Below are 25,562 nucleotides of genomic sequence, written 5' to 3'. Positions count from 1 at the left end.
ATTTCTAACTTTTCCCAGTTCTGATAAAAGGTGATCGGCCCGACACGTTAACAATGTTACTCTCTCCCACAAAATGTCACAGCATCCTCTCCAGCACTCGCCCAGCTCTGTAGCAGCCCACACTATTCGCCTTCCTTTGCTGGGGGGAGCACCGATGCTTTGGGTAGTTTTCACCTCCCAGTGGCAGTCTGCAGTTTTCATGCAATCCTCCCATGCTGAGGGTGGCGCTGTCAATGGAGGATCGCGGCCACCGTTCTCAGGCCGGGCGCCTTGTGTGACGCTATCAGAATGCGCCATGGTGTTTGTCGCTCTAAAGTTTTTTTTCTGCTGTTGAGTTTCTTAATTTTCAGGTGAAAGAAAATCTAAGACTCGGCTACGGAGGGGGAAGAGCCCATGAATTTGCGGAGGCTGCTGGAATCAGGATGAGATTTGCAGGTAAAGAATAACAACTAAAGAATGGGGTCTTCCAGCCTGTTTTGCTGAAGTTTAGAAACCTGTAGGAAGAATCCAGTTTCCTGCTGGGCCTGTCAATGGTGTAACTTTGAAATTTGAGAGATGCTGCATGTTTAGTTCGGGTTAGAGAAATAGTGGCTGGGCATTCTTTCAAAGCACTAAATAAAGAAATTGGTTTGAGCGTTGTAATTTTTTTTTAATGATGCAAACAAAGCAATTAAAGGCGATTCCCACCATGATCTGCTAATGAATCTGTGCATAGGGACACTGGCTAGTATGTTCTGTGTTGTAAAAGCCAGGAAGGTTGCATATTCGATTTCTAGCCAGTGTTAAGCTTAGCTTTTGGTAAGGAAGATAATAGGGATACTACTATTGGCTTCAGAACTAGGGAGAGGATATTCAGCCAGATCTGCTCTGTTGACAAATACATGCAAGTTGGTGTCTTGTGAGGACTGAATTCGAGGAACAGCCCACCAACATTCCCTGTCCAGCAGAACACATTGGCCACTTGTACCAGTGAACTGCTGGAGTGAAAGGAGTACTGCTCAGCACATCTTTAAGTCTTCAAAAACCTGACATTTGTAGAGCAAGAGTGAGCAAGGAGTCCCATAGTTATGAAGTGGAGTGATAGGAGAGAATAATTGGGATAGGAAACTACACCATTAGTCTTGATTTCATCACAGTGGATGATATAGAGAAGATAGGAAGAGAGTGCAATAGAGCACATTCAGATCTCTGAAAGAACAATAAAGTTACAGCTTAAAGCAATAAAGTTATAGCAGTGGCTTCACTTCCTGTTCCTGCATCATAACCTAGAGCCCTTCAGGGATCTATCCTTGGTCATCCTTCACTTTATCATCTACATGCTGTCCCTTGGGGACATCATCTGAAAACACAGGTTAGATTCCATATATATATTGACAACACCCAGCACCACCTCTCTCAATCCCTTCACTGTGTCTGATTTGCCATATTGCTTGTCCAACATCCAATTAAATATTGGGCAGACCAAAGCCATGACCTTCAGTACCTGCTGCTAGCTCCATCCCTCTCGCTGGCCACTATCTAATCATTCAGAACCTTGGTGTTATATTTGACTCTGTGATGAGCTGCCCACCACATAGGCACTTCATCACCAAGACTGCCTACTTCTGCCTCTGTAATGTCACCCATCTCCACCTGTTCTTCAGCTAATCTGATGCTGAAATGCTCACCTATGCCTTTGTTACCTCTAGATGTTCCAGTGCTCTCCTGGTCAAGCCTCCCACGTTCTACCCTCTGTAAATATGTGCGCAGCCAAAACTCTGCTGCCTATGTCCTAACTTGCAAGTCTTGTTCAAAAATTCCGGTTCTGGTCAAGCAACATTCAATTTTAAAACTCTAATCCTTGGTTTTTAATCACCTTCTTGACCTTTCCCCTCCTTATCTGTTAGCAGTGACCCAGTTGGAAGCACACATGCCTCTGAATTACAAGGTTCTGGGTTCAAGTCCCATTCCAGGGCTTCAAAAGTCCATGCTGGAACTCCAGTGCAGTACCGCGGGAGCGTCAGAGCTGCCATTTTTCAGGGGGGACGTTAAACCAAGCCTGCTCAGGTGGATGTATAAGACCCAATGGTATTATTTTGAAGACATGCAGGGGAGTTCTCTCCAGTGTCCTGGCCAATATTCACCCCTCAGCCAACAAAATACAGATTATCTGGTTATTATCACATTGGCGTTTGTAGGAGTTTGCTGAGCGCATATTGGCTGCTGTGTTTTCTACATTACAACCATGACTACATTTCAAAAAAGTACTTCATTTGCTGTCAAGTGTTTTGAGACATCCGGTGATTGTGAAAGTTTCTATATAAATGCAAGTTTTTCTTTTTTTCTATCTCTAACTCCCTACAACCCTCTGAGATCTCTTGTGCATCCCCAATTTTAATTACTTCACCACTGGGCACTGTGCTTTCAGCTGCCTAGGCTCTAAGTTCTAGAATGTTATCCTTAAACCTTTCTGTCTCTCTACCTCTCTTGTCTGCTTTAAGATACTTTGCCTGGTTTAATATCTCCCTATGTGATTCAAATGTCGAATTTTGTTTGTTAAACACTTCCGTGAAACACTCGGTATATTTTACTATATTAAAGATGCTATTTAAATGCAAGTGGTTGGTGTAGCATTAGGTAGAAATTATAACACAGAAGCAAGCATTTCAGCCCAGTCAGCAGGCCATGGTGCAAAAACAGAAAATGCAGGAAAAACTCAGCAGATATAACAGCATCTGTGGAGAGAAAAACAAAGTTAACATTTTGAGTCCATATGACTCTTCTTGAGAGCTGTTCAGAAAAACTGCTGAGTTTTTCCATCATTTTCCTTTTTTTGTTTCAGATTACCAGCATCCGCAGTATTATGTTTTTATATCAGTATGTCATGGTGTTTATCTCCTAATCCCTTATCCCTTTTTCCCCTCACTTTCCTTCAAATGTATATCTAACCTAATCTTGTACATTGACGCAGTCTCTACTTCAATCGCCAACTCTGATAGTGCATTCCACAGCCTCAGAACCTTAAGTACAAAAAAAATCTCCTGCTCTCTGTTCTATATTTCATACTTTTAATCCTGTACCTATGTTTTCTTATTCTAGATTCACCAGTGTAGTTCTATCTACTTTGTTTTATGTGGGTGACACCAGCAAGGCTGCATTTCTTGTCCATCCCTAGTTGCCCTGAGAGCATTAAGTGTCAATCATGTAGTGTGGGACTGGATTTACATGATGACCAGATCAAGTAGGGGTGACAGATTATCTTCTCCGAAGGTCCTGCCACCCTTACTCTGTCCTGTTTTTTCATAATTTAAAATATCTCAAAACACCTCTATCTCTCTGTTCTAACAAAAACAGCCCAATATTTCAAACCTTTCTTCATATTTATATTTCCTCACACCTGGCAGCTTCCTAGTGAGCCAGTGCTGTACCCCCTCTTATTGCCTCCACACTCCTCCACTAGTGTGGAGGATTCTCAACTATGGGCCTTCAAAGGTTTTATATTGACTGATCATTTGATCTTATCTTTTATGTTCTATACTTTTTGCTATAAAATGCAGTATTTCATTAGCTTTTTTATGGTTTATCTACTAGATGTGCTATTTTTAATATCTTGTGAATCCTCAAATCCCTCTACCCCTCCACATCACCCACCTCACATTCAAAGTATAGTTATTACTTTTATTTCTTTTAGAAAAATGTACTACTTTGCATTTACGGACATTGAATTTCATCCAGTTTTCCTTTTCCACCATCTTATCAGCACGTCCTTGTAGTTTTCTTTGGCCCTCAGAATTATTTACATTATCTCCGATGTTAGTAGCTTCTGCAAATTTGGTCACCTCTCTTTAGCCTTATATCCAAAATATTGATGGACACAGTGAACAGAAATGGTCCCAGAACATCCACTTTGCTATCCACATCTAACCAACCTGAGAAAGTATCGTTAACTCCGACTCTCCATTTCCTTCCTTCTGACCAGCTTTTAGTCCAATTTGTTACCATTTCCGTAATTGCATATCCCTTAATCTTCTCCAGCAGTCTCTTGTGTGATATTTTGTCAATGACTTCCTAAAAGTGTACAACACATCAACTCTATTCCCCTCTCCGCCTTATCTATTAACTCCTCAAAGTTGGTCTTTGCATGATTTTCCTTTCTGAAATCCATGTTGCCTGCTCCTAATGATTTCCTTTTCATCTTGGTCTTTCGCAATTTCATCTTTGATTAAAGATTCCAAAATCTTTCCTGCCATCGATGTTAAATTAACTGGCCTGTAATTACCTAAGTTTCTGCCTCCCTTTTTGAAACTGGGTATACTGGTTGCTCTTCAATCCTTTTGCACACATCTACTCACAAAACAACCCTTCCACCATTTCTTCTACTTCCCTCAGAAACTCTAAATGTATCCTGTCAGGTCCTGCACTCTGTTCTTGATCAGCTTGAATATCATCTCTCATACTTTCTTTCCATTGGTAATGGCATTAAATTATACAAGGACCTGAACAATTGCAGTGGAAAGAGAGAATTTGGGGCTGTCAGTTTTCAGATGACAGTTTTTTCTAGTGTGAAATGCTAAAATATTCTTGCAGATAAAGATACAGTATTCAAAGATTTGATGGACTCTGCTTTATGAAGCATTTCAACCAGACTTTAGAGTTGCTGAGAGGAAAAATGTTTGGCCTGAAAAAGGAAACAACTTCTTCAGTTTCATAATAGAGGGAGTGTGGAAGGAAGTAACAGTAAATTCAAGGTGGCAATAGAAGAGAAAGGACTAAAGGTGGAGCTGTCAAAGGTGAGGAGCAAGGCTTTTGAGACACATGAAGAAACTGCCTATGAGGGATTGAAAGAAACTTGCTTTTAGTTGCCATGTGTAGGTGCAACAAGGCGATCAAGAATTAATAATTCATTACTTGTGTGGAGGACCTTAGGATATGAATAATGAAAGCAGGAAATCTGAAGGAAGTTGATGAAGGTGAAGTGAAACCACAGTGGGTAGGGTTGTATAATGAATGGAGGAAGTCATTAATTAAAAGGAGGAATAGAATGAGGTATGGAAAAAAGAGTGTTGGAAACCCCCAAGTTAATGACAGAGTCAGAGGAGAAATCAGCTATAGTATGTGCAGTGATTTGGGAGGAATTAGATATGATGATACAAAGCTATTGTGACAGTAACCTATCTAGAAATTCTCTATACTAGACCCTATCAAAGGCCTTTGAGATGACTAAAACAAAGACAGATCATTTTTCACAGATGTTTGAAATCAGAATTCCAATAGTGAATAATATGGGAAGCAAAATAACCAGTGGAGTTGCCATGCTGGAAGGCAGACTGTTGATTGGGATTAAGCCAGAGCTTCTATGGTAATGGATAATTGGAGAATTAACAACAGCTTCCATAAGTTTAGATAGTACTGAGGTAAGAGTATTTGAGCAGTAGTTTGAAAGGCTTGAGATCACCTTTCCTGATGTTGGGATATGAATGAGTATAAACAGATTTCCAAAGAGAAAGGAAGGTGGATTGGAATTGTTGGCAGAATTATTTAATTGTGGACGGCACACAGGCCAGCCCTATCCTGTCCTTAACTAGCATCCGCCCACATTTATTTTCATCAGCGCTCACAGGACAGTGGTCAACAGTGGGAGCCATTGTTGATGATTCCCTCGCTGGGAGACCAATTATAATACCATTACTGCCATCCTGGCTTAGATTAGTTTAAGACTAATTGTGTGACCTCCTGTGGTTTAATACCACACAATATGGTGCAGGTCTCCCAAATAAACTGTAAGTTGTATAATTTATTAAAAATACTTGTTACTATCCTTGTAACTTCTCGAGAGCAGTTAGAGATGGGCAATATGTGTTTGCCTTGCTGGTGACGCTCACATCCCATTAACGGATATAAAAATGTTCTTGGAAAAACTCAGCAGGTCTGGCAGCATCTGTGGAGAGGAGCACAGTTTACGTTTCGAGTCCAAATGACCCTTCAATAGAACTAAGTAAAAATCTTTTTACTAAGTAAAAAAAAGATTTTTACTTAGTTCTGTTGAAGGGTCATTCAGACTCGAAACATTAACTGTGCTCCTCTCCACAGATGCTGCCAGGCCTGCTGAGTTTTTCCAGGTCTTTTTGCTTTTGTTTTGGATTTCCAGCATCCACAGTTTTTTGCTTTTATAGAAATGTTCTTGTTGCCTCGCTGCATGTTTCATTGTTTATATTCAGACAGGCTGAACAAACTGCAGTTGTGTATTCTTGCCCACCAGCAACATGTTCTTCTGGAGTTGGAGTTAAGGTATAATTTCATGCACAACGAGCTTTACCTTGCATCTACTCGTGCTGCACTTGGCACATGAGTGCTTGACTCAAGTCTCGGTCAGTTGGGTGTAAATGTGAGTACGAGTGAGAGAGAAAGCCAGCGTGAGGGATCATTTTCATGAAATTCCACTTTGAGCAGAGGATATGCCTTTTATGTACCCTTAGAAAAATACTAAAGGGGTACAATGAATGGCCAATCTGCTGCCTCCTGTTTTTCACCCGTGCTAATATTCCATTTGACAGCAGGAAATTCAAAATAAAATATACCAACTCTTATTACTTGTATCTATTTCACAAAGTTTTTTGTTAACTTCTGATGGAAGCGTTGATCCACAATCGTTTGTATTGTCAGTTTAAACCCAAATTCTATCCATGCAGATTTTATTTACTGAGAAAACCTCTCAATATTTCCTGCAAACCTTTTTTGGAAGTAGGCAGAAAATTGACGGTCACATTGTCTGGCCACTCTTTTTCTGCACTCTAGAAACCAGTTTGTTGAAGAGAAACATTATTGCCATCCTTGGCTCCCGACTCAGAAGGTCATGGATTCAAGCTCCACCTCAGAGACTTGAATACATGATTTCGGCTGCTACTCCAGCGTAGTACTGTGGGAGTGCTGCACTGATGGAGGTGTTGCCTTTCAGGTGAGACATTAAACAAGCCAAATTGCCTCGTCATTTCTCTCACTGATGTTTATGTGATCTTGGTATGTGTGAATTGACTGTCACGTTGATCTCTATGACAGCAGTGCCTACACTGTGAAGCACTTTTGGTTGTCCTATGTATGTGAAAGGCAGTATATTAGTGCAAGTTCTTTCTTTTGATTTTAAATACTAATCAAATGGTAAGAGTAGTGTCCATCAGACATTTAACCCATATGTTCATTGGTGTGAAGAGATCCTTGCATTTAGATAGCGTTAAAATTTCGGTTTTATTTTAGTGATTGATTCTAAAAATAATATAAGTTACTGTAAATTTAGTTCTGACTCCTTTCGGCTGTGTTGTAAATATGTTGCCGGAGCTACTTTCTGGTTTTGAGGTTTAAATGTTGCTCGATACAGTTAACATAGATTGTGTATCTGCAAGAGCAGATCCGGTGATTCTTGGCCTATTTTTGTGAATACAGTTTATACGTGGTGTAAGTTAGCCCTAGTTGAGGTTAATGCAGGAAGATTCAAATTGGTTTTATCAGCTGTCCATTATGCAAACAATCAACAAATATAATTTATCGGTGTTGAATTTTGGATTCAGCTGCAAATTATCTTTTGTAAATTAAATTGTTTGGTCTTTGCCTTGCTTTATTTCACAAAACCTTGGTTGTTTTGAAGGTTAAGTGCAGGCTACTTGCAGAAGAACACATTGACTATTACTCAGCTAATTTTAGATAGTGCCTTTCAGCAAAATAATCCACTTATTCTGAAAATTTACTCTGTTAAGTTGGGAGCAAAACTGTTAGAAGTAGATAACTATTAGTAGAAGATTTGAATTATACTTTAAATTATGATACTTTCTTCAAGGAATAAAATGATAATCCGGAGACGATTCCTTTAAATATTAAAGCTGAAGAATTGTGTTCATAATTCAAGATATTTGAATCTATCAATGTCTTACCCGCGTATCAAGGATACATTACTGATAGTCCTGGATATTTTGTACATGTAGTCTAATCACAGTTTATTCTGTTTCATTTAGATTATACTGAGTTGCAGCAGGCCAGTGGCTGTTAGAAATACCTATCGTCAATTAGTTTTTGGTTCTTGAGGTGCAGCAGTCATTCAAAATAAGTCATTTTCAGAAAAGCTAGTGTTTATGTCCCTCCTCCATGAAAATATGTGCTCAGAACACATCTGAGCCATGTAGACCAGAAAAACCCTAGTTGTAATCCTTGGTCTTTTCTGGGAAGTTCCATAATTACCTCCATTTCCCAGAGCTATGAAGGAGATTGTGGGGTGTGGGGCGTGTAAGGGAATGATCCCTGTTGGAAATTACACGTGGATAAATATTTGGCACATTCCAATCCAGTTATAACATGCTCTTCCTAGGCAAACAGCGAAATAATATGTGAATGCTCGCTAACAAAGCTGACACATTAATAATGACCATTTTGGAGAGGTACTGAAGGATTCTCACTACAAAAAGAACTGTATGCCAGCAGGAGGAAGAAACTGGAGAAAATCTGCTGGTGGGGAACAGAAAGAAATACATTTCTTCTTTATTAACTTGCATTTTTACAACATTGTAGTGACTGTCATGATACAGGTATCCCCCATTTGAAGCACATTCTAATAGCTCATTTTTGTTTTGGCACGTGTTGTAAGTAATGAAACTTGCCAGGATAGTGCTGCCTCCATTGTCATTTTAGCGTGATTGTTGCGCATGCACCGAGAACCACATAGGACCTGCACATGTTCAGTTTTGTTTTAAACCCACTGCTGCTTTGCTCACCGCTTCCCTCGCCTGATTCCCCCCCCCCTCACTCCCTCCTGCTCGTCGTCTTTCCTGACCCCCTCACTCCTGCCAGCTTGCTGCCCTGCTTGTTGCTTCCCTCTCCCAACTCTTTTTCTCCCTCGCGCTGAACACTTCTCCTGACCCCCTCACTCCCTCATGTAAGCGAGCAGGCAGCTAGGGAGAGGGATCAACAGGGTTGGTGAAGGGAAGCAGCAAGCGGGAGGGGGTCAGAAGAGGCAAGCAGCGAAGGGGGTGATGAGCAAGTATCAGCAAACAGGGTGGTGGGAAGTGATGAGTGGCAGATGAGTAGTAAGCTAATAAGAGGATTTTGGGCCCAGTTATGTTCAAAGTAGCAAATAGGTTTTTGACATAAAAATTACAGGTAACCCACCCTTATTACATGTTTTCTTATGGGAAAGTGATTTTCGTTTAGCATTCCGTTTTTTAGGAATGCATTAGCAGTGCTAAATGAGGAATAGCTATATAAATGAACATTTTCTTGACATGAAGCAGCTTGAATCTTTTCAAAACAAAAACAGAATTACCTGGAAAAATTCAGCAGGCCTGGCAGCATCGGCGGAGAAGAAAAGAGTTGACGTTTCGAGTCCTCATGACCCTTCAGCAGTTCTGTTGAAGGGTCATGAGGACTCGAAACGTCAACTCTTTTCTTCTCCGCCGATGCTGCCAGATCTGCTGAGTTTTTCCAGGTAATTCTGTTTTTGTTTTGGATTTCCAGCATCTGCAGTAGTTTTTTGTTTGAATCTTTTCAATGTTGTAAAACAATAAAGGGATTATAAATTTAAAGCTTATATTGTGTGTCTGATTGTTTGAACAGAATAAACAGGCTGACTACATTGCATTGTTGTATAAGTGTGTAAAGTAGAAGTAGTGCATTTCTGTGATGGTTACAAATCTCTGGTCTGCACAAGATATTCTGTAGTATTCAGGTTACCAGTTACTCGTGTAAGCGGACTCCATTTCCCCTACAATCTGAACAATACCTTTGCCTCCCAATATCTACAGTAATGTGCCTGGGGATTGAAACAATATGAATGCCAGCTGTGTGTACTGAATTCTCAGAACTCCTATCTTCCAAAGACAGTGAGATGAAGCCAGTTATAAACCAGTGATCTGATTTATTTTACATGCAATACCTACCCAGTGGAATATGTTTTAATCTAATTCAGCTATTTCACATCATTACTTGTGCCATCAAAAATATGTATTGTACAAATTTAGCCCTTGAAATTAGCACTTTCCAACTCAGTATTTGGAGAACTGTGTGGTGCTTACTGTAGATAAGAACTCTCTGCCTCTGAGTTTCAAACTGCAACTAACAGCAGACTGGTTTTTTTACAGAAAAACATGGAAGGGCAAATCTGACCTTTCAACCTCCCCCAATTCTCTGTGATGAGGATTTGTTTCCTGAGCTGCAAATCAAACATTGCCATCTCCTGCCCCCTCCTCCTCCTCCCCAACCTTAGTGTAGAAGCCATGGCAACATGTTGTCTAGTCAGCTGAAAAGTCTACTGTGCTCAATAAATAGAAATATTCTATCATTACAGTGCAGATGTCTATAAAATGTACTAATAAAACGTCTCTTCCCAAACTGATATAGTATGTAAGAAACACACCTCTGTTGCCCACTTTGTCTGGACCCAGCTAATGGGTCTATTCAGCATTCTCAGATAGGAATTAAACCCCTCCCTTTTGTGGATTGAATTTAACTTGATAGTAACATCACAATTAAAAACTAACCCCACAATTCTTTCCCACTAATTAGACAAAAATTTGAAGACTTGACAATAATGTTGATGTCGTAAGTACTCTAAACAGTGGGGCAAGTTGTTTAATTAATTGTTTTGCATACTTTGGCAGATCTCTGTCAGAAACATGCTGAGTTTCTTTAATATCATTGCCTTGGTCATTCTTTGCAGCTGTGATTTGGATAACCTTGAAACGCAAGATGCTTCATTACATCAGTTTCAAGTATTTTTTTTCCATTTTTCAGATACGTTTTTTTCTTATCATCTCCTGGCGCATCGACTCTCCTTGGATACAGTTCCAAAGGTGTAGGTCACCCTCTGGTATTTAATCTGAGATGAATTAATACTTTGGATGTAGACCCTTTGTCAGGAAGAGTCTAATTTGGAAATACTATCCCATCTGTTCTCATTTTAAGATGTTGACAGACCTGCTGTAAATTTGATGACTAAATAAGTCAGTTTTTAAAAAATGTAACTAAACATTTTCTGTGACATTTGCCAGTGTTCTAGCAATCACATCCCACAATTTAATCTCTCAATTTTTCATGGCTTGTGAATGCCAGTAGCCTTGTTCCTTAAATTGACCATCAAAGTGGTGGTGTGGCTACAATTAAATCACACTTTGGCCTGGCACTTCTTCCTCCTTTCAGCATCTCGCACATTTGTTCCATCCCTCCACCTCTCATTTAAAATCCTCATCCTCTACTGCTCACCAGATACCACAGACTTGTTCACACTGAGATAGCTTCATTGCTTTTCTCCCTCAGCCTCTGCACCGAGCAGCTTCTCATTCTGAGTGATTTCAATCTCTATCTCAACTTATCATGCTGTCTCTCTTCTGGGTTCACTGCATTCTTATCCTCTCTTAGTCTCATCTTCCATGTACACTTCCCAACTTATATTCACAGCCTCTGTTCGCTATTTCAACACACTCCTGGTTGGTTTCCACATTCTACCCTCTATAAACTTGAGGTCATTAAAACTCTGCTGCGATTACTCTCACCAAGACCCATTTACCAATCATCTCCATGCTCTCTGACCTACATTGGCTCCAGGTTAAGCAATGTCTCGAATTTAAAATTCTCATCTTCGTTTTCAAATCCCTCCATTGCCTCACTTCACTCTGCTCTGTAATTTCCTCCAGCCCTACAATCTGAGATATCTGCACTTCTCTAATTCTGACCTCTTGAGCATTTTGATTGCTTCACCACTGGTGGCTGTCTCTTCAGCTGTCAACACTCTAAATGCTGGAATTTTCTCCCGAAACCTCTCCACCTCTCTACCTCTCTTTCCTTCTTTAAAATGCTCCTTAAACCCTGTCTCTTTGACCAAATATTGGCTATCTGCCTTAATATTGCCTTACGTGGCATGGTGTCAAATTTTGCTTTATAATGCTCTGTGAAGTGTCTTGGGACATTTGACACATTAAAGGCAGTATATAAATACCAATTGTTATAAATTGCTCTGCACCGCTACACACACAACTGTGGCCATCATTACTTAATTTAAGGATTTTTTAGTTTAACATGCTCTCAAGATTTCAAACCAACAATTCTAGAATTGTACTGCTAACCATTTTTCACAACTCAAGTGAAAGTTTCTTAGCTCCACTATTGTGCATCACTGAAATCTTACAGACAATACATATTTATGTTACACCATGCAGTGGCTAAAAATATTTTGTTTTTCCTTTTCATTTTTAGGATCAGGATAGAAATCACCTTGCTGGATACTACTTTAGCTGATGATGAAATGATTGGCGTTATGTTAGTTAATGATAAGCTATGGAAGGTGTAATATGTGAGGTAAGTCATCCTCTTAATTAATATAAAACTAAGTATGAAATCTAAGATGAAACTGTTGAAAATTGTGTTGCTTGTTGTTTACATGAATACTGTATTATTTGCATTTAATCTTCCTTGTGCTTATCAAGACGAAGGATGTCAGTTCTCGGAAACACAACACTTTTCCATTTTGGGCACTCCGTGTCAACAGAAACACTCACAGGTAAGGTTAGACCAGTCTAGATGCTGTGTGTGTTAAATGGACATGTTTGAGATTTCTGGCGCAGATTGTTCCCAATTGGTATAGGGAATCATAAAGGAAGCCAGTCCAAGTCAGTTCCAATGGAGGTATTTGGTAATGACAGCCATAACTTAACATCATCAAATAGCTAAAAGCAAAATACTGCGGATGCTGGAAATCTGAGACAAAAACAAAAATTGCTGGAAAAACTCAGCAGGTCTGACAGCATCTAAGTAGAGTTCTGATGAAGAGTCATACAGACTCGAAACATTAAGCCTGTCTTCATCATCAAATAGCTCCCTGTTAAATGTGCAGGTAGGTAAAGTATTCTCATTTTAAATACTGTAAAATGGGATAAGGTCATATTAAAAAATTGGTTTAGTCACACATTGCTACATTTTTATCATAAAAAGATCTAAATTCTTACGGGATGTTAGATCTTTCATTCAGAAACTGTGCATATTGGCTATGTTGCTGGAACAGTAAGCTAGAGGCCTGGACTAATGATCCAAACACAACGAGTTCAAATCCCACCACAGCAGCTGGAGAATTTAAATTCAGTTAATTCAATGAATTTGGAATAAAAAGCTAGTATCACTAAAGATGACCGTCCACCCACCAGATTTTCATAGAACCCTTCTGGTTCACTAATGTTCTCTGGGGAAGGAAGTCTGCTGTCCAAACTGCTCTGGTCTATATGTGACTCCAGACTCATGGCAATGTGGTTGACTCTTAACTGCTCTCTGAAATGGCCTAGCAAGCCACTCAATTGTCAAGGTGGTTCAAGACCACCTTCTCAAGGGCAACTAGGGATAGGCAATGCAGCAACACCCACATCCTGTGAAGGAATTAAAAAATAATAATTCTGCTGCTGTGTTTCTCACTGGCACTTTAACCTTCGACATATTTGCAATGTCAAAGTTCTGCCTTTTCTCACCCGAAGCAGTTACAACATACAACATACAAGCACTGTGTTGACTGTAGCAAAAGCTGGTAATTTTCTCCAAGCTTTGACAGCCAGGGAAAGGCAAAGCCCTGACATTTCATGCTTGCTGCTGTTTAAAGTTAAAGCGAGCCCAAGAAAAATAATGCCAGATTGAAAGAGCTAAAATAGTATTTTGTGTTATTGGAGACCTGGAATTTCAACATGCAAATTATGAGTTGCACTCTTAAGTCTCTGCCCCTGCAAAATATACCGTATATGTAAAATTCCTTTTATAAACTGTAACCTCTCCAGTCCAGAATTTCCTGATTTTGGTATTTTCTAGTTTATAGAATGGCTTTAGAATGCCTCACCACAAGTGTGTGAACCAGAAAACACCATAGATATGAATACTTGAAACATAAAACAGTGAGAAAACACTCTAAAGCAGTAATAAAAATGGTTTTCCTTATCCAGCTACTGTATCATTCATGCTTACACTCCTAAAGTACTCTACTAAAATGACATTGAGGGAATGTGTGGGTCTGCTCGAAGTATTTCCAGACAACTGGTGTTTTCAAACAATAGATTTTCACCCTGGAGAGGTTACAGTATAGTATGTCTTGCATGTTGCGATTGTTAAATTACAAAGATGAGGGAGTGGTTACGCAATACCTAGTGTACCTTTTCCATATGTTACCAAATCAAATGATATCAGGACAAAGGAAAAAGGCTGCTAATGCTGGAGATCCAAAACCTAAACAGAAAATGCTGGAAATACATTGCAGATCAGTCAGCATCTGTAAAGTGAAAAGACAGGTTAACATTTCGGGGGTACAGCCAACATCAGAACTAGAAATGAATAGATGAATGAGAATTTTATGAGGTTGGATTAAGGGGAGGGAAAAAATCAGTAGATACTCCCACTCACTAGACCGTTAAAAAAAATCAGTCAGGCAATGGGGCTGCATTATAAGATGAAAAATATGCAAGTAGCTGTGGGGGGTGGAAAACGTGAAAATTCCCACAGAAACAAAACAATGAAAAATTGCAGACAAAGGGAAAAAGAGAAATGGTTGCAAATGTAGGAAGTCTGTCCGTAAGTGTGACCTGATGATCTGTGAGTTGCTATGATAATATTGAAGGCTGTAAAACAGAGACACCAGATTGGACTCAGTGCAAGTTTCAGGAACAGTATCTCATTTTTCTTCTGGGCACTCTTCAGCCCTCTGGTCTGAACACTGGTTGCAGTAATATAAGACCTTGCCTATGTCTTTCATTTTCTTCACAGAAAGTGATGCCAGTGATGTGAGTGGGACTGTCAGTGTCAAGGAGAGGGTAGGTTGGTTTACATTTCAAGTATCGACCCTTCATCAGAACACAGCATTGGGATAGTTTTGTCATGTTGGCTTGTCTTTCTTCTCTCTTCTGGGCACTTGCCAAATTTTCTATTTTCATTTCTGACTTCCTGGAAGTTACATGTGCCTTGAGTCTTACCCCAGTTTGTACTGGTCACTATCTGCAATGTGAAATTATCCACTTTGGTACTAAAACGGAATACCAGTATATTTTTTAAAGGGTGAGTGACTAATAAATATTAATATTCAGAGGGCCCTTGATGCCTTTGAAAACAAATAACAGAGAATTAACATGCAAATTCAACAACCAATTTGGAAAGCAAGTAGTATATTAGCCTTTATTGCAAGGAGGCTGGATTATAAGAGTGAGGAAATCTTGCTGCAATTATTTGGCTTTGGTGAGGCCACACCTGGAGTACTATGTACAGTTTTGATAACCTTACTTAAGGAAGGATGTACTTGCCTTAGAGAACATGCATTGAAGATTCACTGGGATGAGAGGGCTGTCCTATGAGGAGAGATTGAGTTGGGGTAGAACGGGCCTATATTTTCATGTTTAGAAGAATGAGAGATGATCTCATTGAAACATTTAAAATTCTTAGAGAGTTTGACAGTGTAGATGCTGAGAGACTGTCTCCCGGCTGGGAGTCTAGATCTAGGGGTCATAACCTCAGGATAAGAGGTCAGTCATTTAGTGCTGAGGTGAGGAAAATTTTTCTCACCCAGAGTAGTGAATCTTCAATATTCCCTACCTGGAGAGATGTAGTTGTTCGGTTGATGAGTATATTCAAGACTGAGATCAAGACTTTTGGGAACTAAGGGAATTGAGGGATATGGGGATAGGGTGGGAAAATTTATATAGAAGTTCAGCTGTGACCTCATTGAATGTTAGAGCAGGCTCTTGGGGCCTTAAGGCCTACAGCTGCTCCAATTTCTTGTGTCTCAGAGACCCAAGAGGTACTCCTCTATTGTTGAGGTTAAAGAAGGTTTACTCTACATCAAGAGGCTCACTTCTCTTGGGAAAAGTTTGATACTGACTCTGGTTACTAAAAGCGGAAGTAATTTCTGTTACTCAACAATGACATCCATGAACCTGCTGAACAACAGTAAGAATAAATCTTAAAAAAACACTTTATTTTGAGAGTGTCATGCATTTTACAGAATAAAAGCAATTTGCTTATATTTTTATTGTCACTTACATATTTTCTGTTTCTCTTCTGACTGATTAGGGTCCTGTCAGCAGGCGGTTTGAGGAGAGTTCTAGAATATCTTTATTCTCCTGCTGACATTCCTCAGTGATATTTAATAGGAAAAACAATATCCCCGAGTACAATATGAAACCTGCTTATGAACGAAACCAAGAATGCCTGCCACCAAAGAAAAGAGAATTACTGCAGAATAGTACTGGAGGTGAGGACGTCTTAAAAAATAATACATTGCCAACCAATATTACCACTGTAACCGATGCTGATTGGTCGAGAAGTGCTGCTGAAGAGAACCAAACAACACTGAGATATGGAGTCAGAGCTGATAATGGTGAAAGCTTACCAGGAGTCGCAGTGGATCAGTATGGTATGATGTACAAATTGGCTGTACCTTCTGCAAACTATTCACTAAGTGCTCAACATTCATTGGTGAATATGGGGCATCTCTCACCAGGATACAGCATTGCATCTCCACTTCTTCAGCACCATGGGGTTCCATATACACCTGTGCATTACACCCAACTACCGCACACTTCATTGCAGTTTGTAGGAGCTCCATATCCGGTACCATATGTCTCTCATGGGATTCTGCCAAATCCACTGATTTCCTCTGCTGTGGGCATCCCCACTTCTCATCTTTCCCAACTTGTTTCATATCCTTCCATGATGGCTGAGGCTGGCACTCCTCCTCCACAGGCAGCATCTACTGCACAAACCTATAGTAAAGCCACTGGTTCTCCCGTACACAGTTTGACTCCACAAGGACCACTGCCTCATCTAACCACGGCGGATCTTTCGCAAGGCATGGCCCGTGGTAGGATCCCACTCCATTTTCAACCTTCGATGTTAACACCATCGTTTGCAACATTTGCTACAGTGCCAAATCCAGATATTTGTCATGAAAATAGATATAACCTACAGATGGCAAAAGACAAAGAAACTGATGAAACTATATTGGAAGTCTCTGCAAACCGAGGTGACGGCGCTTCAGACCATCAGAATTTTGAGAGACGACCACGTCACGAGAGATTTATAGAGCTTCAGGCACCCCATTATGTTGGCAGTAGAAAGGAAGCTCAGCTCTCTGCCTCGTCAATGGAGAACCTAAGAGGCAGTCCCCATTTTTCTGTTCACAGAGAACCAAGAAATGAGGTTATCTCTCCAGCACAGAGGAGTACACCAGACACAGACCTAGAAGTCCAACAAGTAGTTGGGAGTTTGGGTGCTCAAGGGTCTCAGGGTCCTGTGGTTGTTAGAAAAGAAGTCTTAAGTAACATAAAAGTTTCACATAATTCATTCAAAAGTCAAGAGCAAATAAGACACCACTCACAAATCATTCCAGGTAAAAACATTGGAGAATTTTGTTCCAGTGAAGAAGTACCAAGGTCTCCCTATCTGCCTGCTCAACAACACGTTACCACAGGCCCCAAAAGACAATCATTAGATGATCAGCGTGGACATTTGCATAAAACAATAATGTTAGCCAATGGGCAGCCAGTATTAATGCCTGTTGATGCCCCTGTTCTTGAGCAAGATGCATTGGCTAATAATGTTGCTGTCTCTACAGAACCCATAATTCAAAGTCATCCTGACGGGCAAACAAGAGCTTGTACAGTGGTTCCACTTCCAACATCACAATCCACAGTACCACTTCTTCAGCCTGTCCTGGTCCAGCAGTCCCCACCTGCTCATGTTCCTTCACACTTTATGAAAGGTGCCATCATCCAGTTAGCAAATGGGGAACTGAAACGTGTGGAAGACTTGCAAGCACAGGACTTTGTGCATAGTGCAGAGATTAGTGCTGGGTTAAAGATTGACTCCAGTACGGTGATTGACATTGTTGAAAGCCAGCGTCCTGGATATGTTACCCTCCATTTTTCCGTAGGAGAACCTCAAACAAAGGTGAGTCTAGAATTACAGTTACAAGTAATCATCTGAAAGCAAAAAATGTTAGTCAAAAACCAGCTACCAAGTTAGTCCATTCCTGCTTGAACTAATATGGCTGCCAAACATTTGTGCTGCCGCATAGAATTGGTGATGCAGTGGAGTTTAGGCCTTTTTTGGGTTAAAATTCCTGTGAAGTTGAGCCAGGCCAGTGCAGGAAGTGTTTGCAACAGCAAAGATTTTACTTGCATGGTTAACATCGGAAATTAAATTGCTTTTATTTCATTAATGTAAATGTGTTAATTTGGGATTGAGGAATTGTGATTTTTCTCCTGTGTTGTAGGTGAGTGTAGAGGTCACTCCAGAGCATCCATTCTTTGTATTTGGTCAGGGTTGGTCCTCTTGTAATCCAGAACGGACTGCACATATCTTCGGACTTTCATGTCAAAGACTCATGGTGGGTAATGTCTGTGTATCACTCGGAGTCCAATCTTCTGGCAGGAGCTCTACCCATCCAGCATCCTCTCCAATCAATACTGTTCCAGTTCATGATTCAAGGACCGTGGAAACATCTGAAGTTGTCCTAGCTCCACCTGAAACTATCTCAATCCACATTAGTAGAAACTCTGAGGTTAGAAATCATTCAAAAGACCCGGTCATGCAGTATTTGCATGCAGGCTCTGAAAGCACAGGCATTCCTAGCCACCCAAGTTATCAACATCGTTGGTCCACCCCGGTTTTCCAAAGAGATGGTTTTCAATCAGAGGAGGCAAAAATTTCCTCCCGGCCTTCCTTCATACCACAGGAAGTCAAACTTTCAATTGAGGGACGTTCAAATGCTGGGAAATAACAGCATGAGCTCTGAGGGAGTATAAATAAAGACAGTTGCACACCTACTATGACAGCCTTTTGCCAGTTATAGTAATTCATTGAAATGTACTCTTGAAATTTTTCACAAAACATTTGCAGCATGGAGGAGATATTGGATCTGCCATTGGAACATTAGTGGCAAATGGGGAATGTGTGACAGGACAGATTTTTCTTAAATAAGAAATTAAGGTACTATTAACAGTACAATGCAAATATTTTTGAAGAATAGCTGTGTTCTGATGTTGCAAATATTTTTCCAACTTCAGGAATAATCTGGTAAATTCAGTGTTTTTGTTCCCTGCAATGTTTGTTTTGCCTGGGGTTGGTGATCTCGGTATGAAAGAATGAAAATGTCGAAATCTTGAGGCCCTACAGTAAAATTCAATATATGTGTGTTTGAAATGTATTAAATGTTACAAATTAGTTATTTTTTTCAATTCACAAACTAGGCTTTTACTCCATTCTCATAAAAGCAATTTTCAAAGTAAATTATAAGTAATATTGATATGTTATCACCTAATTTAAAGAAAATTGTTCGCGACAGATTTCAAGGTGGGCAGTTTATTTAGTATACAGGGGACTTTATTTGGCAAAGCAAAAAATGCAATTTTGATATTTTATGTGAAGAAATTACAAAAAACAGTGATTGAAAAGAGCCCTATAGTGTGCCCTTTGGTAACATTTAGGTTGAAAAGTGTGCAAGTTCTTAGAAAATATTTTGCAACGGGTCATTGATGTGCAGGAGGACTTAACTTCTATGTGTTGGTCACCTCAATCTTCATAGAAATTGAACTCAAAACATTAATCTCTTCCAGATTTAGCATTAATTTTGCTATTGAACAGGACTTGTTGGTTTTAAGTCTAGAAAGACCCATCCAAATTCTCCAAAGTGAACTATGCATGTCCCAGGCACTACGAGATTGAACAAAAGGTTTGCCACGCATGGCCCAATTTCTCATTAATGTCCAATGTACAGATCCTAATTCTCACAAAGGAGTAAATTGACCTATGTAAGCTGGATTTAACACATGGTCAAAAGATATATTGATTTTCTTATCCTTGGTTTAAAATTTAAGATATTTAAAATAATGTAAATGTTTATGATACGATAAGCATAATCAAAAGGGTAAGTAAAATTTCCTTTTTATGTTTTAAGAATATTGTTTTGTAACCTTCAAAGAGGATCAAGTAATTTTTTGAGATACCAGTGTTTTAAGGTATTTTGTGTTTTTTTTGTACTAAATTAATCTGATTAGCAGCCAAGGCAGAGTGACTAAAAAACGTTTATGTACTCTGGTGTAATAGTAAGTGAACTGGAACACCCTATGCTGAGTTACTCTGCTGTGCGGTGTTACTGATGCTTGAAATTACCCACATTTAAGTCTCCTGGCCGTAGAGGCGTCATCATAAGATGTCCTATGGTAGTGAACAAAAGCTTTCGAATCAGTACACTTCCAAAGGGCGCACACGTAAATTGGACCTACCTTTAAGTGACTTCATTTTCTTTGCACTTTTTTTTACAAGATTCCATTTAATATTTGGAATCTACTTGAGATGCAACAGTGGTGTTTAATTAATCACATTTAACAGAAATGGGAAAGTGAGCTTCAGTTAAAGCTGCATGTGAAAAGGGGATTGGCTGTGTAAAGTAATGAAGAGCAGTTAGATGCTTCTGCACTAGTGGCAGTTCATGCATGGTCAAATGCAAAACAATCTAGCTGATGTAATTGCTTTCATCATTTGACTGATATATGTAGGTAGATAATGAGGTTAGATGTGCAAAATATTAAAACTGTACAGAAGTGTGCTCTTGGTATTCAGCTCCCCCTAGCGTGGTGCTCAAGTTCTGTGCATGTATCGCTTTAAAAAAATTTTTTTTTGATCTTTGTGCCCCACTTTTTTCAAAAAAAAAATTGTCATGGTTTTTGGATAATTCAGCTGAACTGGGTGGCTGAAATCCTCTTGCAGTAGACCTGTTTTCTCAGATATGGTAGAGAGATATTTCAGTGATAGTTCTATTGTTTTTGCCACTGCTTTTCAAAGGTTAGTGTTTTCATGAAAGCAATGTAGAAAGTTGCAATAATTAGATAAACCCTGGGAAAAAAATGTAACTTTGATATGATGGATAAAGAGATAACTAGGCACAGGGGAAGAACGACTGAGGGATTTTAGGGTATATTTCTGGGAATAGTTGGTGCACCACTACAAAATGTGGTTTTATTTCATTGTCATACGACTAATTAAACTTGTATTTAAAGGTGATGTGGAAAGAATATTAGAATTAGAACTAGTGCTAAAGTACTTTTTTTTAAGAAGTACCTTTGTTTGTATTATATTTTATATTAAACATTTTGTCACTTGGCACTTTTAAATGATTACAGTGCTGATGCCATGAGTGTTATTCACAGAATCACAGAATTGTTACAGTGCAGAAGGAGGCCATTTGGCCCATTGTGTCTGCACCAGCTCTCCAATTGAGCATCATGACTTGGTGCTGTTCTCCTGCTTTTTCCCTGTACCCTTGCACATTGTTTCTATTCAAATAATCATCTATTGCCGTCTTGAATGCCTCAATTGAACCTGCTTCCGCCACACTTCCAGGCAGTGCATTCCAGATTCGAATCACTTGCAGTGTGAAAAAGTTTTTTCTTACATCACGTTTGTTTCCTTTGCAAATCACTTTAAATCTGCGCCCTCTCGTTCTTGATTCCTCGATGAGCAGGAACAGTTTCTCCCTATCTACTGTATCCAGCCCCCTCATGATTTTGAACACCTCTATCAAATCTCCTCTTAGCTTTCTCCTCTCCAAGGAGAACAGTCCCAACCTCTCCAATCTATCTTCATAACTCAAGTTTCTCACTCCTGGAACCATTCTTGTAAACCTCTTCTGCATTCTCTCCAATGTGATCACATTTTTCCAATTGTGTGGCGCCCAGAACTGTACACACTACTCCAGCTGAGGTCTTACTTGTGTCTTATATAAGCTCAGCATAATCTCCCTTGTTCCATGCAGGTTTATTAACTAGACCTCCTAATATACGTTCTGATGTTGCTGTGCATACCTAATTTCTTTTGGCATGTAATTTATATGCACTTTGACAGTTTAAACTGAAACTTTAATCTCCTGAAACCTTAAAGAAACCACGTAGCATTATCAGTTTATCTGCAATTACCAAAACAAAAAATTACCACCTTTTCATAATGTAGTATGCAATTAATGAAATGGATTTTCAATATAATATTGAGAAATCTATGCACAACATGCTTCATGTTCAGCTGATTATGTGTGATTCTTTTACTCATTTTGTGAAATTAAATGGTATATTTTTTCAGTAGCATTAGAAACACAATGTGTTTAATTACTGGGAGATAGGACTTGCAAGGATTCATGCACATAGCTGTGAAAACCATCAATTTTTGCACACCTTAATGACATACCAGAGTAGACTTTTGTATTTTAAATTAACTGTTGCATCCCCAGTAATCTGACAGTGATTTTCTTTCCCACCCACAGTATATCTTGGGTTAAATTTCAGTGCAACATAACCTGAAACCATCAGTGTTTTAGCAAACTTAAAATAATCATAGGCATTTTCTGATGTGAAAGGCTGTAGTGTTTTGCAGAAAAAGAATCTTTAAATCCAAGGCTCGGCATATTTACTAGAACATTGGTAATACCTAGGATTGAGGCTAATTTTGTCATCAGGGAATGAATGTCCATTGTCAACTGTGGTACTTGGAATCACTTTTGTGAAATTTTATCCTTAGTGTTGTCACTGGAAGTAAATGACTGCCCAAATCATGCAGTATTTATATCCTAAATCGCATTTACAATTTATATGGGAATTGCACTTGCTAGGAACTGACATGGAGAGGACGTAAAAGGGAACTATAAAGGTTCAGGAATTATGCCAAAGTTCAAAGGTCTAAGCAGGCTGTTATGGGTCTCGTAAGGTTAAAAACATGTTCTTGTGTAAAATAGCATGGGGTACAAAAGAACAAAACTGAGCTGTAGCCAAATCCCACAATAAAAATTCCCTTGTCTCTGGACTAGAAATTGCATCTTTCATTATCCTTGCAGTAAAAGCAGCTTTGATATTTTTATTTAAGAAATTGTATCAGCCTTTACTGATTTACAACATTGATTGTTAAAACCATTTTTTGTTAGACTGCAGATTGTAAAATAAAATTCCATATCAACTTAGTTGCATTATGTTCACTTGACACTGTAATTTATAGTTTTTTCAGAATTCTTATCATCCAGATTTTTAAAAAAGTATTTTGGGGCCCCATCCAATAAGATGCATTCTAAACAAGACATAAGGGGATTTTAATTTGTTTTGCAACGTGTTGCCTGGAGTGATACATTTTTTGTGCAGGATTATCTACTGTCTCTTTCTTCTAAGTTTGTAAGAACATTTGAAAAGATGTACAGAAAGTTCTTTTATACTAGAACATTTTCAAATTCACAAAAGTGCAAATTGAAAACAGTAATGGTAAGTATTACTGCTAATAACTATCTGTTAGTTGCATAATATATTTTAATGTTACTTTAACAAATGTTAGTATTATATATTTGTGCTATAGGAAGTTTTTATGCATGAAAGTTTCCTTTCAGACTACTTGATGAGGAGAAGATCCAGTTTAGACACATAAGTAGGAAATCCTGTGACTGTATTTCCTCTATCTGTGTCTGTCTGTCAGCATGGTCAGTGTTTACATTTAAAGGTGACGACATCCCTTTTGAAGCACCAACCTTGGCTGAATTTCAGTTTGTGTTTTCTGATATTTACAATGAATTCTTTGTAGTTTAAAATGTTCAAATATATGTACATTATGTATATCTGTACAACAAGAAAGTTTATTCAAAGTGTTAAAGGTAAGATTTTTAAAACTGGACATCTGTTTGCTAATACACCTTGTCAAGTTTTTTTTTAACCTGTGTAAAGAATATAAAGGTAACACTAATAACTATTTTATTTGTTTTAAAATTTCTTAGAAGGGATGCTGACAGGTTTTAATTTTTATGCATTTTAACTAGTCTGTGCAGGTCAACAGAAGGGAGACTATTTAAATCATACAAAACTAAAATATTGGCTTATAACACATCTTAATGTTGGTCAACATATGCTCAGTATAAAAGCAAAGATGAGGAGAATAAGATGCAGCGGATGGCTACTGTTTCAACAATCTATAGAGTTAGCGCTAGTGGATTTAATGTCATTTTAAATTAGTGCTATTCTTCATAGCTGGTTTTCTGGAATGTGATTGGCTAAGACAACATTTATTGCTAAACAATATACCGTATCTTGGGATAGGGGAGGAAGAAAGAAGTATTTTCTACTTGCTTCAAAAGTTGGGTTTTTACAGTTGACCAATAGCCTTAGCAATTGGCTTTCATTCCTGGAAAACAAGTTCAACTATAGCCCAGGACAAGGTGGCTAAGATTCCTTCCTACTTTTGGCTGTTAGCTCTTTGAGTACTGAATCCCATTTGCAGCTTCTAAGATTTGCACAATTCTGATTCTATAAAATTTTGCAGTAATTATTCATTTTTTTTAAACACTGCAGAGGAGTTTGTAATTATGTTCACACTATTCTTAGAATAAGTTATTTTCTACTAAATCCCTCTCTTTAAGTACGCCGAAGCATTTGGTAATTGAAGTAAAAACAGAAAATACTAGAGATACTCAGCAAGTCAGGCCTGCTTCTGTTTCAGGTTGTTGACCTTTGGTCAGAACCTTCACTTCATAGACACTGTCTGACCTGCTGAGTATTTCCAGAATATTGTTTATTTTAGATTTCCATCATCCACAGCATTTTGCTTTTGCATTAAGTAATTAAATTGGGCCCTCAGCATAAACTGTGGCAGAAATGGATTCAGGCTACAGAATTGACTGTCCTGCCATTTCAAGTTGTTGTCTACATTTCATGAATTTAAATGCTCCCTCTTCAGTTTGTAGGATTTGATCAATACCCGTATCAAAATTGGTATCAATAATTTACATTTCATGTACTCATTCACAAATGTGTATAGCAAGACATTCCTTCCTTTTATTGTGCTTTTGACTATTATGGGAATTGTTTTAATATGCATTAACTTACAGTTGCTAGATGGGGAAAATGGTACAAATGCAGGACCCTCATGTAAATTCTATTAATTTTAAGTAGATGTTTCACACAGACATTTGGTGACCATTTTATGGGTTACAGAAGACACCATACAAATTTAACTCTTTTGAACCCATTCCAAAGTCTAAAAATGATTTTTTTTTTTGTTGGCTTATCTGAAATCAATACTTAAACTATCCTGCTTGCAAAGGATGTTTTTGGAAAGCAAAATTTGCTAATGTACAGTGATTTTCTTACACTGCCATTTAAAAAAGATTACAGGCGTTTGACATGAGCTTTATCTGTAGAAATGCTCATGGAAAAGTTCTGCATAAGCCAACGAAAAAAAAAGGCTTCAATTTCAGCCTCAGGATTGCTTTATTGCTTTAGCTAAATGGGTATTGGTCATCTTCTAAATGTTAGGATCACTGCATTCCTACCAGAATCCTTGAAAGCATTAATCTATATCTTCTTGTGTTTTTGTAACCATTTTTTCTAAAAAAAAATTAAAAGTTTTAGATTTGTATATTTGTATTTTTGTGGCCTTTTATGCTGTTTAATGTTAATTTTGTGTACTGCGAAAGGAAATGTATTTTTATTGTCCAAGCCTAACTTCTCATGTATGATTGCATTAATTTGTTGGTATGTAAACACTGCATAATATAAACTCTACATTTTGCTTTT

The 25,562-nt window shown here is 38.6% G+C and overlaps 1 protein-coding gene across 5 annotated transcripts; it reads left to right on the top strand.

Annotated features, from left to right (window-relative positions):
• The first annotated feature begins 296 nt into the window (after positions 1-296).
• LOC144682148 (ataxin-1-like) lies at positions 297-25,562 on the top strand. 5 transcript variants are annotated; one of them, XM_078544507.1, is made up of 8 exons: positions 297-435; positions 6,198-6,267; positions 10,750-10,808; positions 12,208-12,309; positions 12,438-12,511; positions 14,743-14,789; positions 16,039-17,916; positions 18,242-25,562. In XM_078544507.1, exons 7-8 carry the CDS (start codon positions 16,144-16,146, stop codon positions 18,746-18,748), a joined length of 2,280 nt encoding a protein of 759 aa, XP_078400633.1. In that variant the 5' UTR covers positions 297-435; positions 6,198-6,267; positions 10,750-10,808; positions 12,208-12,309; positions 12,438-12,511; positions 14,743-14,789; positions 16,039-16,143; the 3' UTR covers positions 18,749-25,562. The 5 variants fall into 5 exon arrangements, with proteins under 5 accessions (XP_078400633.1, XP_078400631.1, XP_078400634.1 ...); XM_078544505.1 differs by lacking the exon at positions 6,198-6,267 and having other exon boundaries at positions 10,750-10,810; XM_078544508.1 differs by lacking the exon at positions 10,750-10,808.

Source organism: Cetorhinus maximus, chromosome 6, assembly GCF_964194155.1.
Source record: "Cetorhinus maximus chromosome 6, sCetMax3.hap1.1, whole genome shotgun sequence".
Lineage (NCBI taxonomy): Eukaryota > Metazoa > Chordata > Chondrichthyes > Lamniformes > Cetorhinidae > Cetorhinus > Cetorhinus maximus.
Note: the sequence above shows the minus strand (reverse complement) of the source record. Positions and strands in the feature narration are given on the sequence as shown.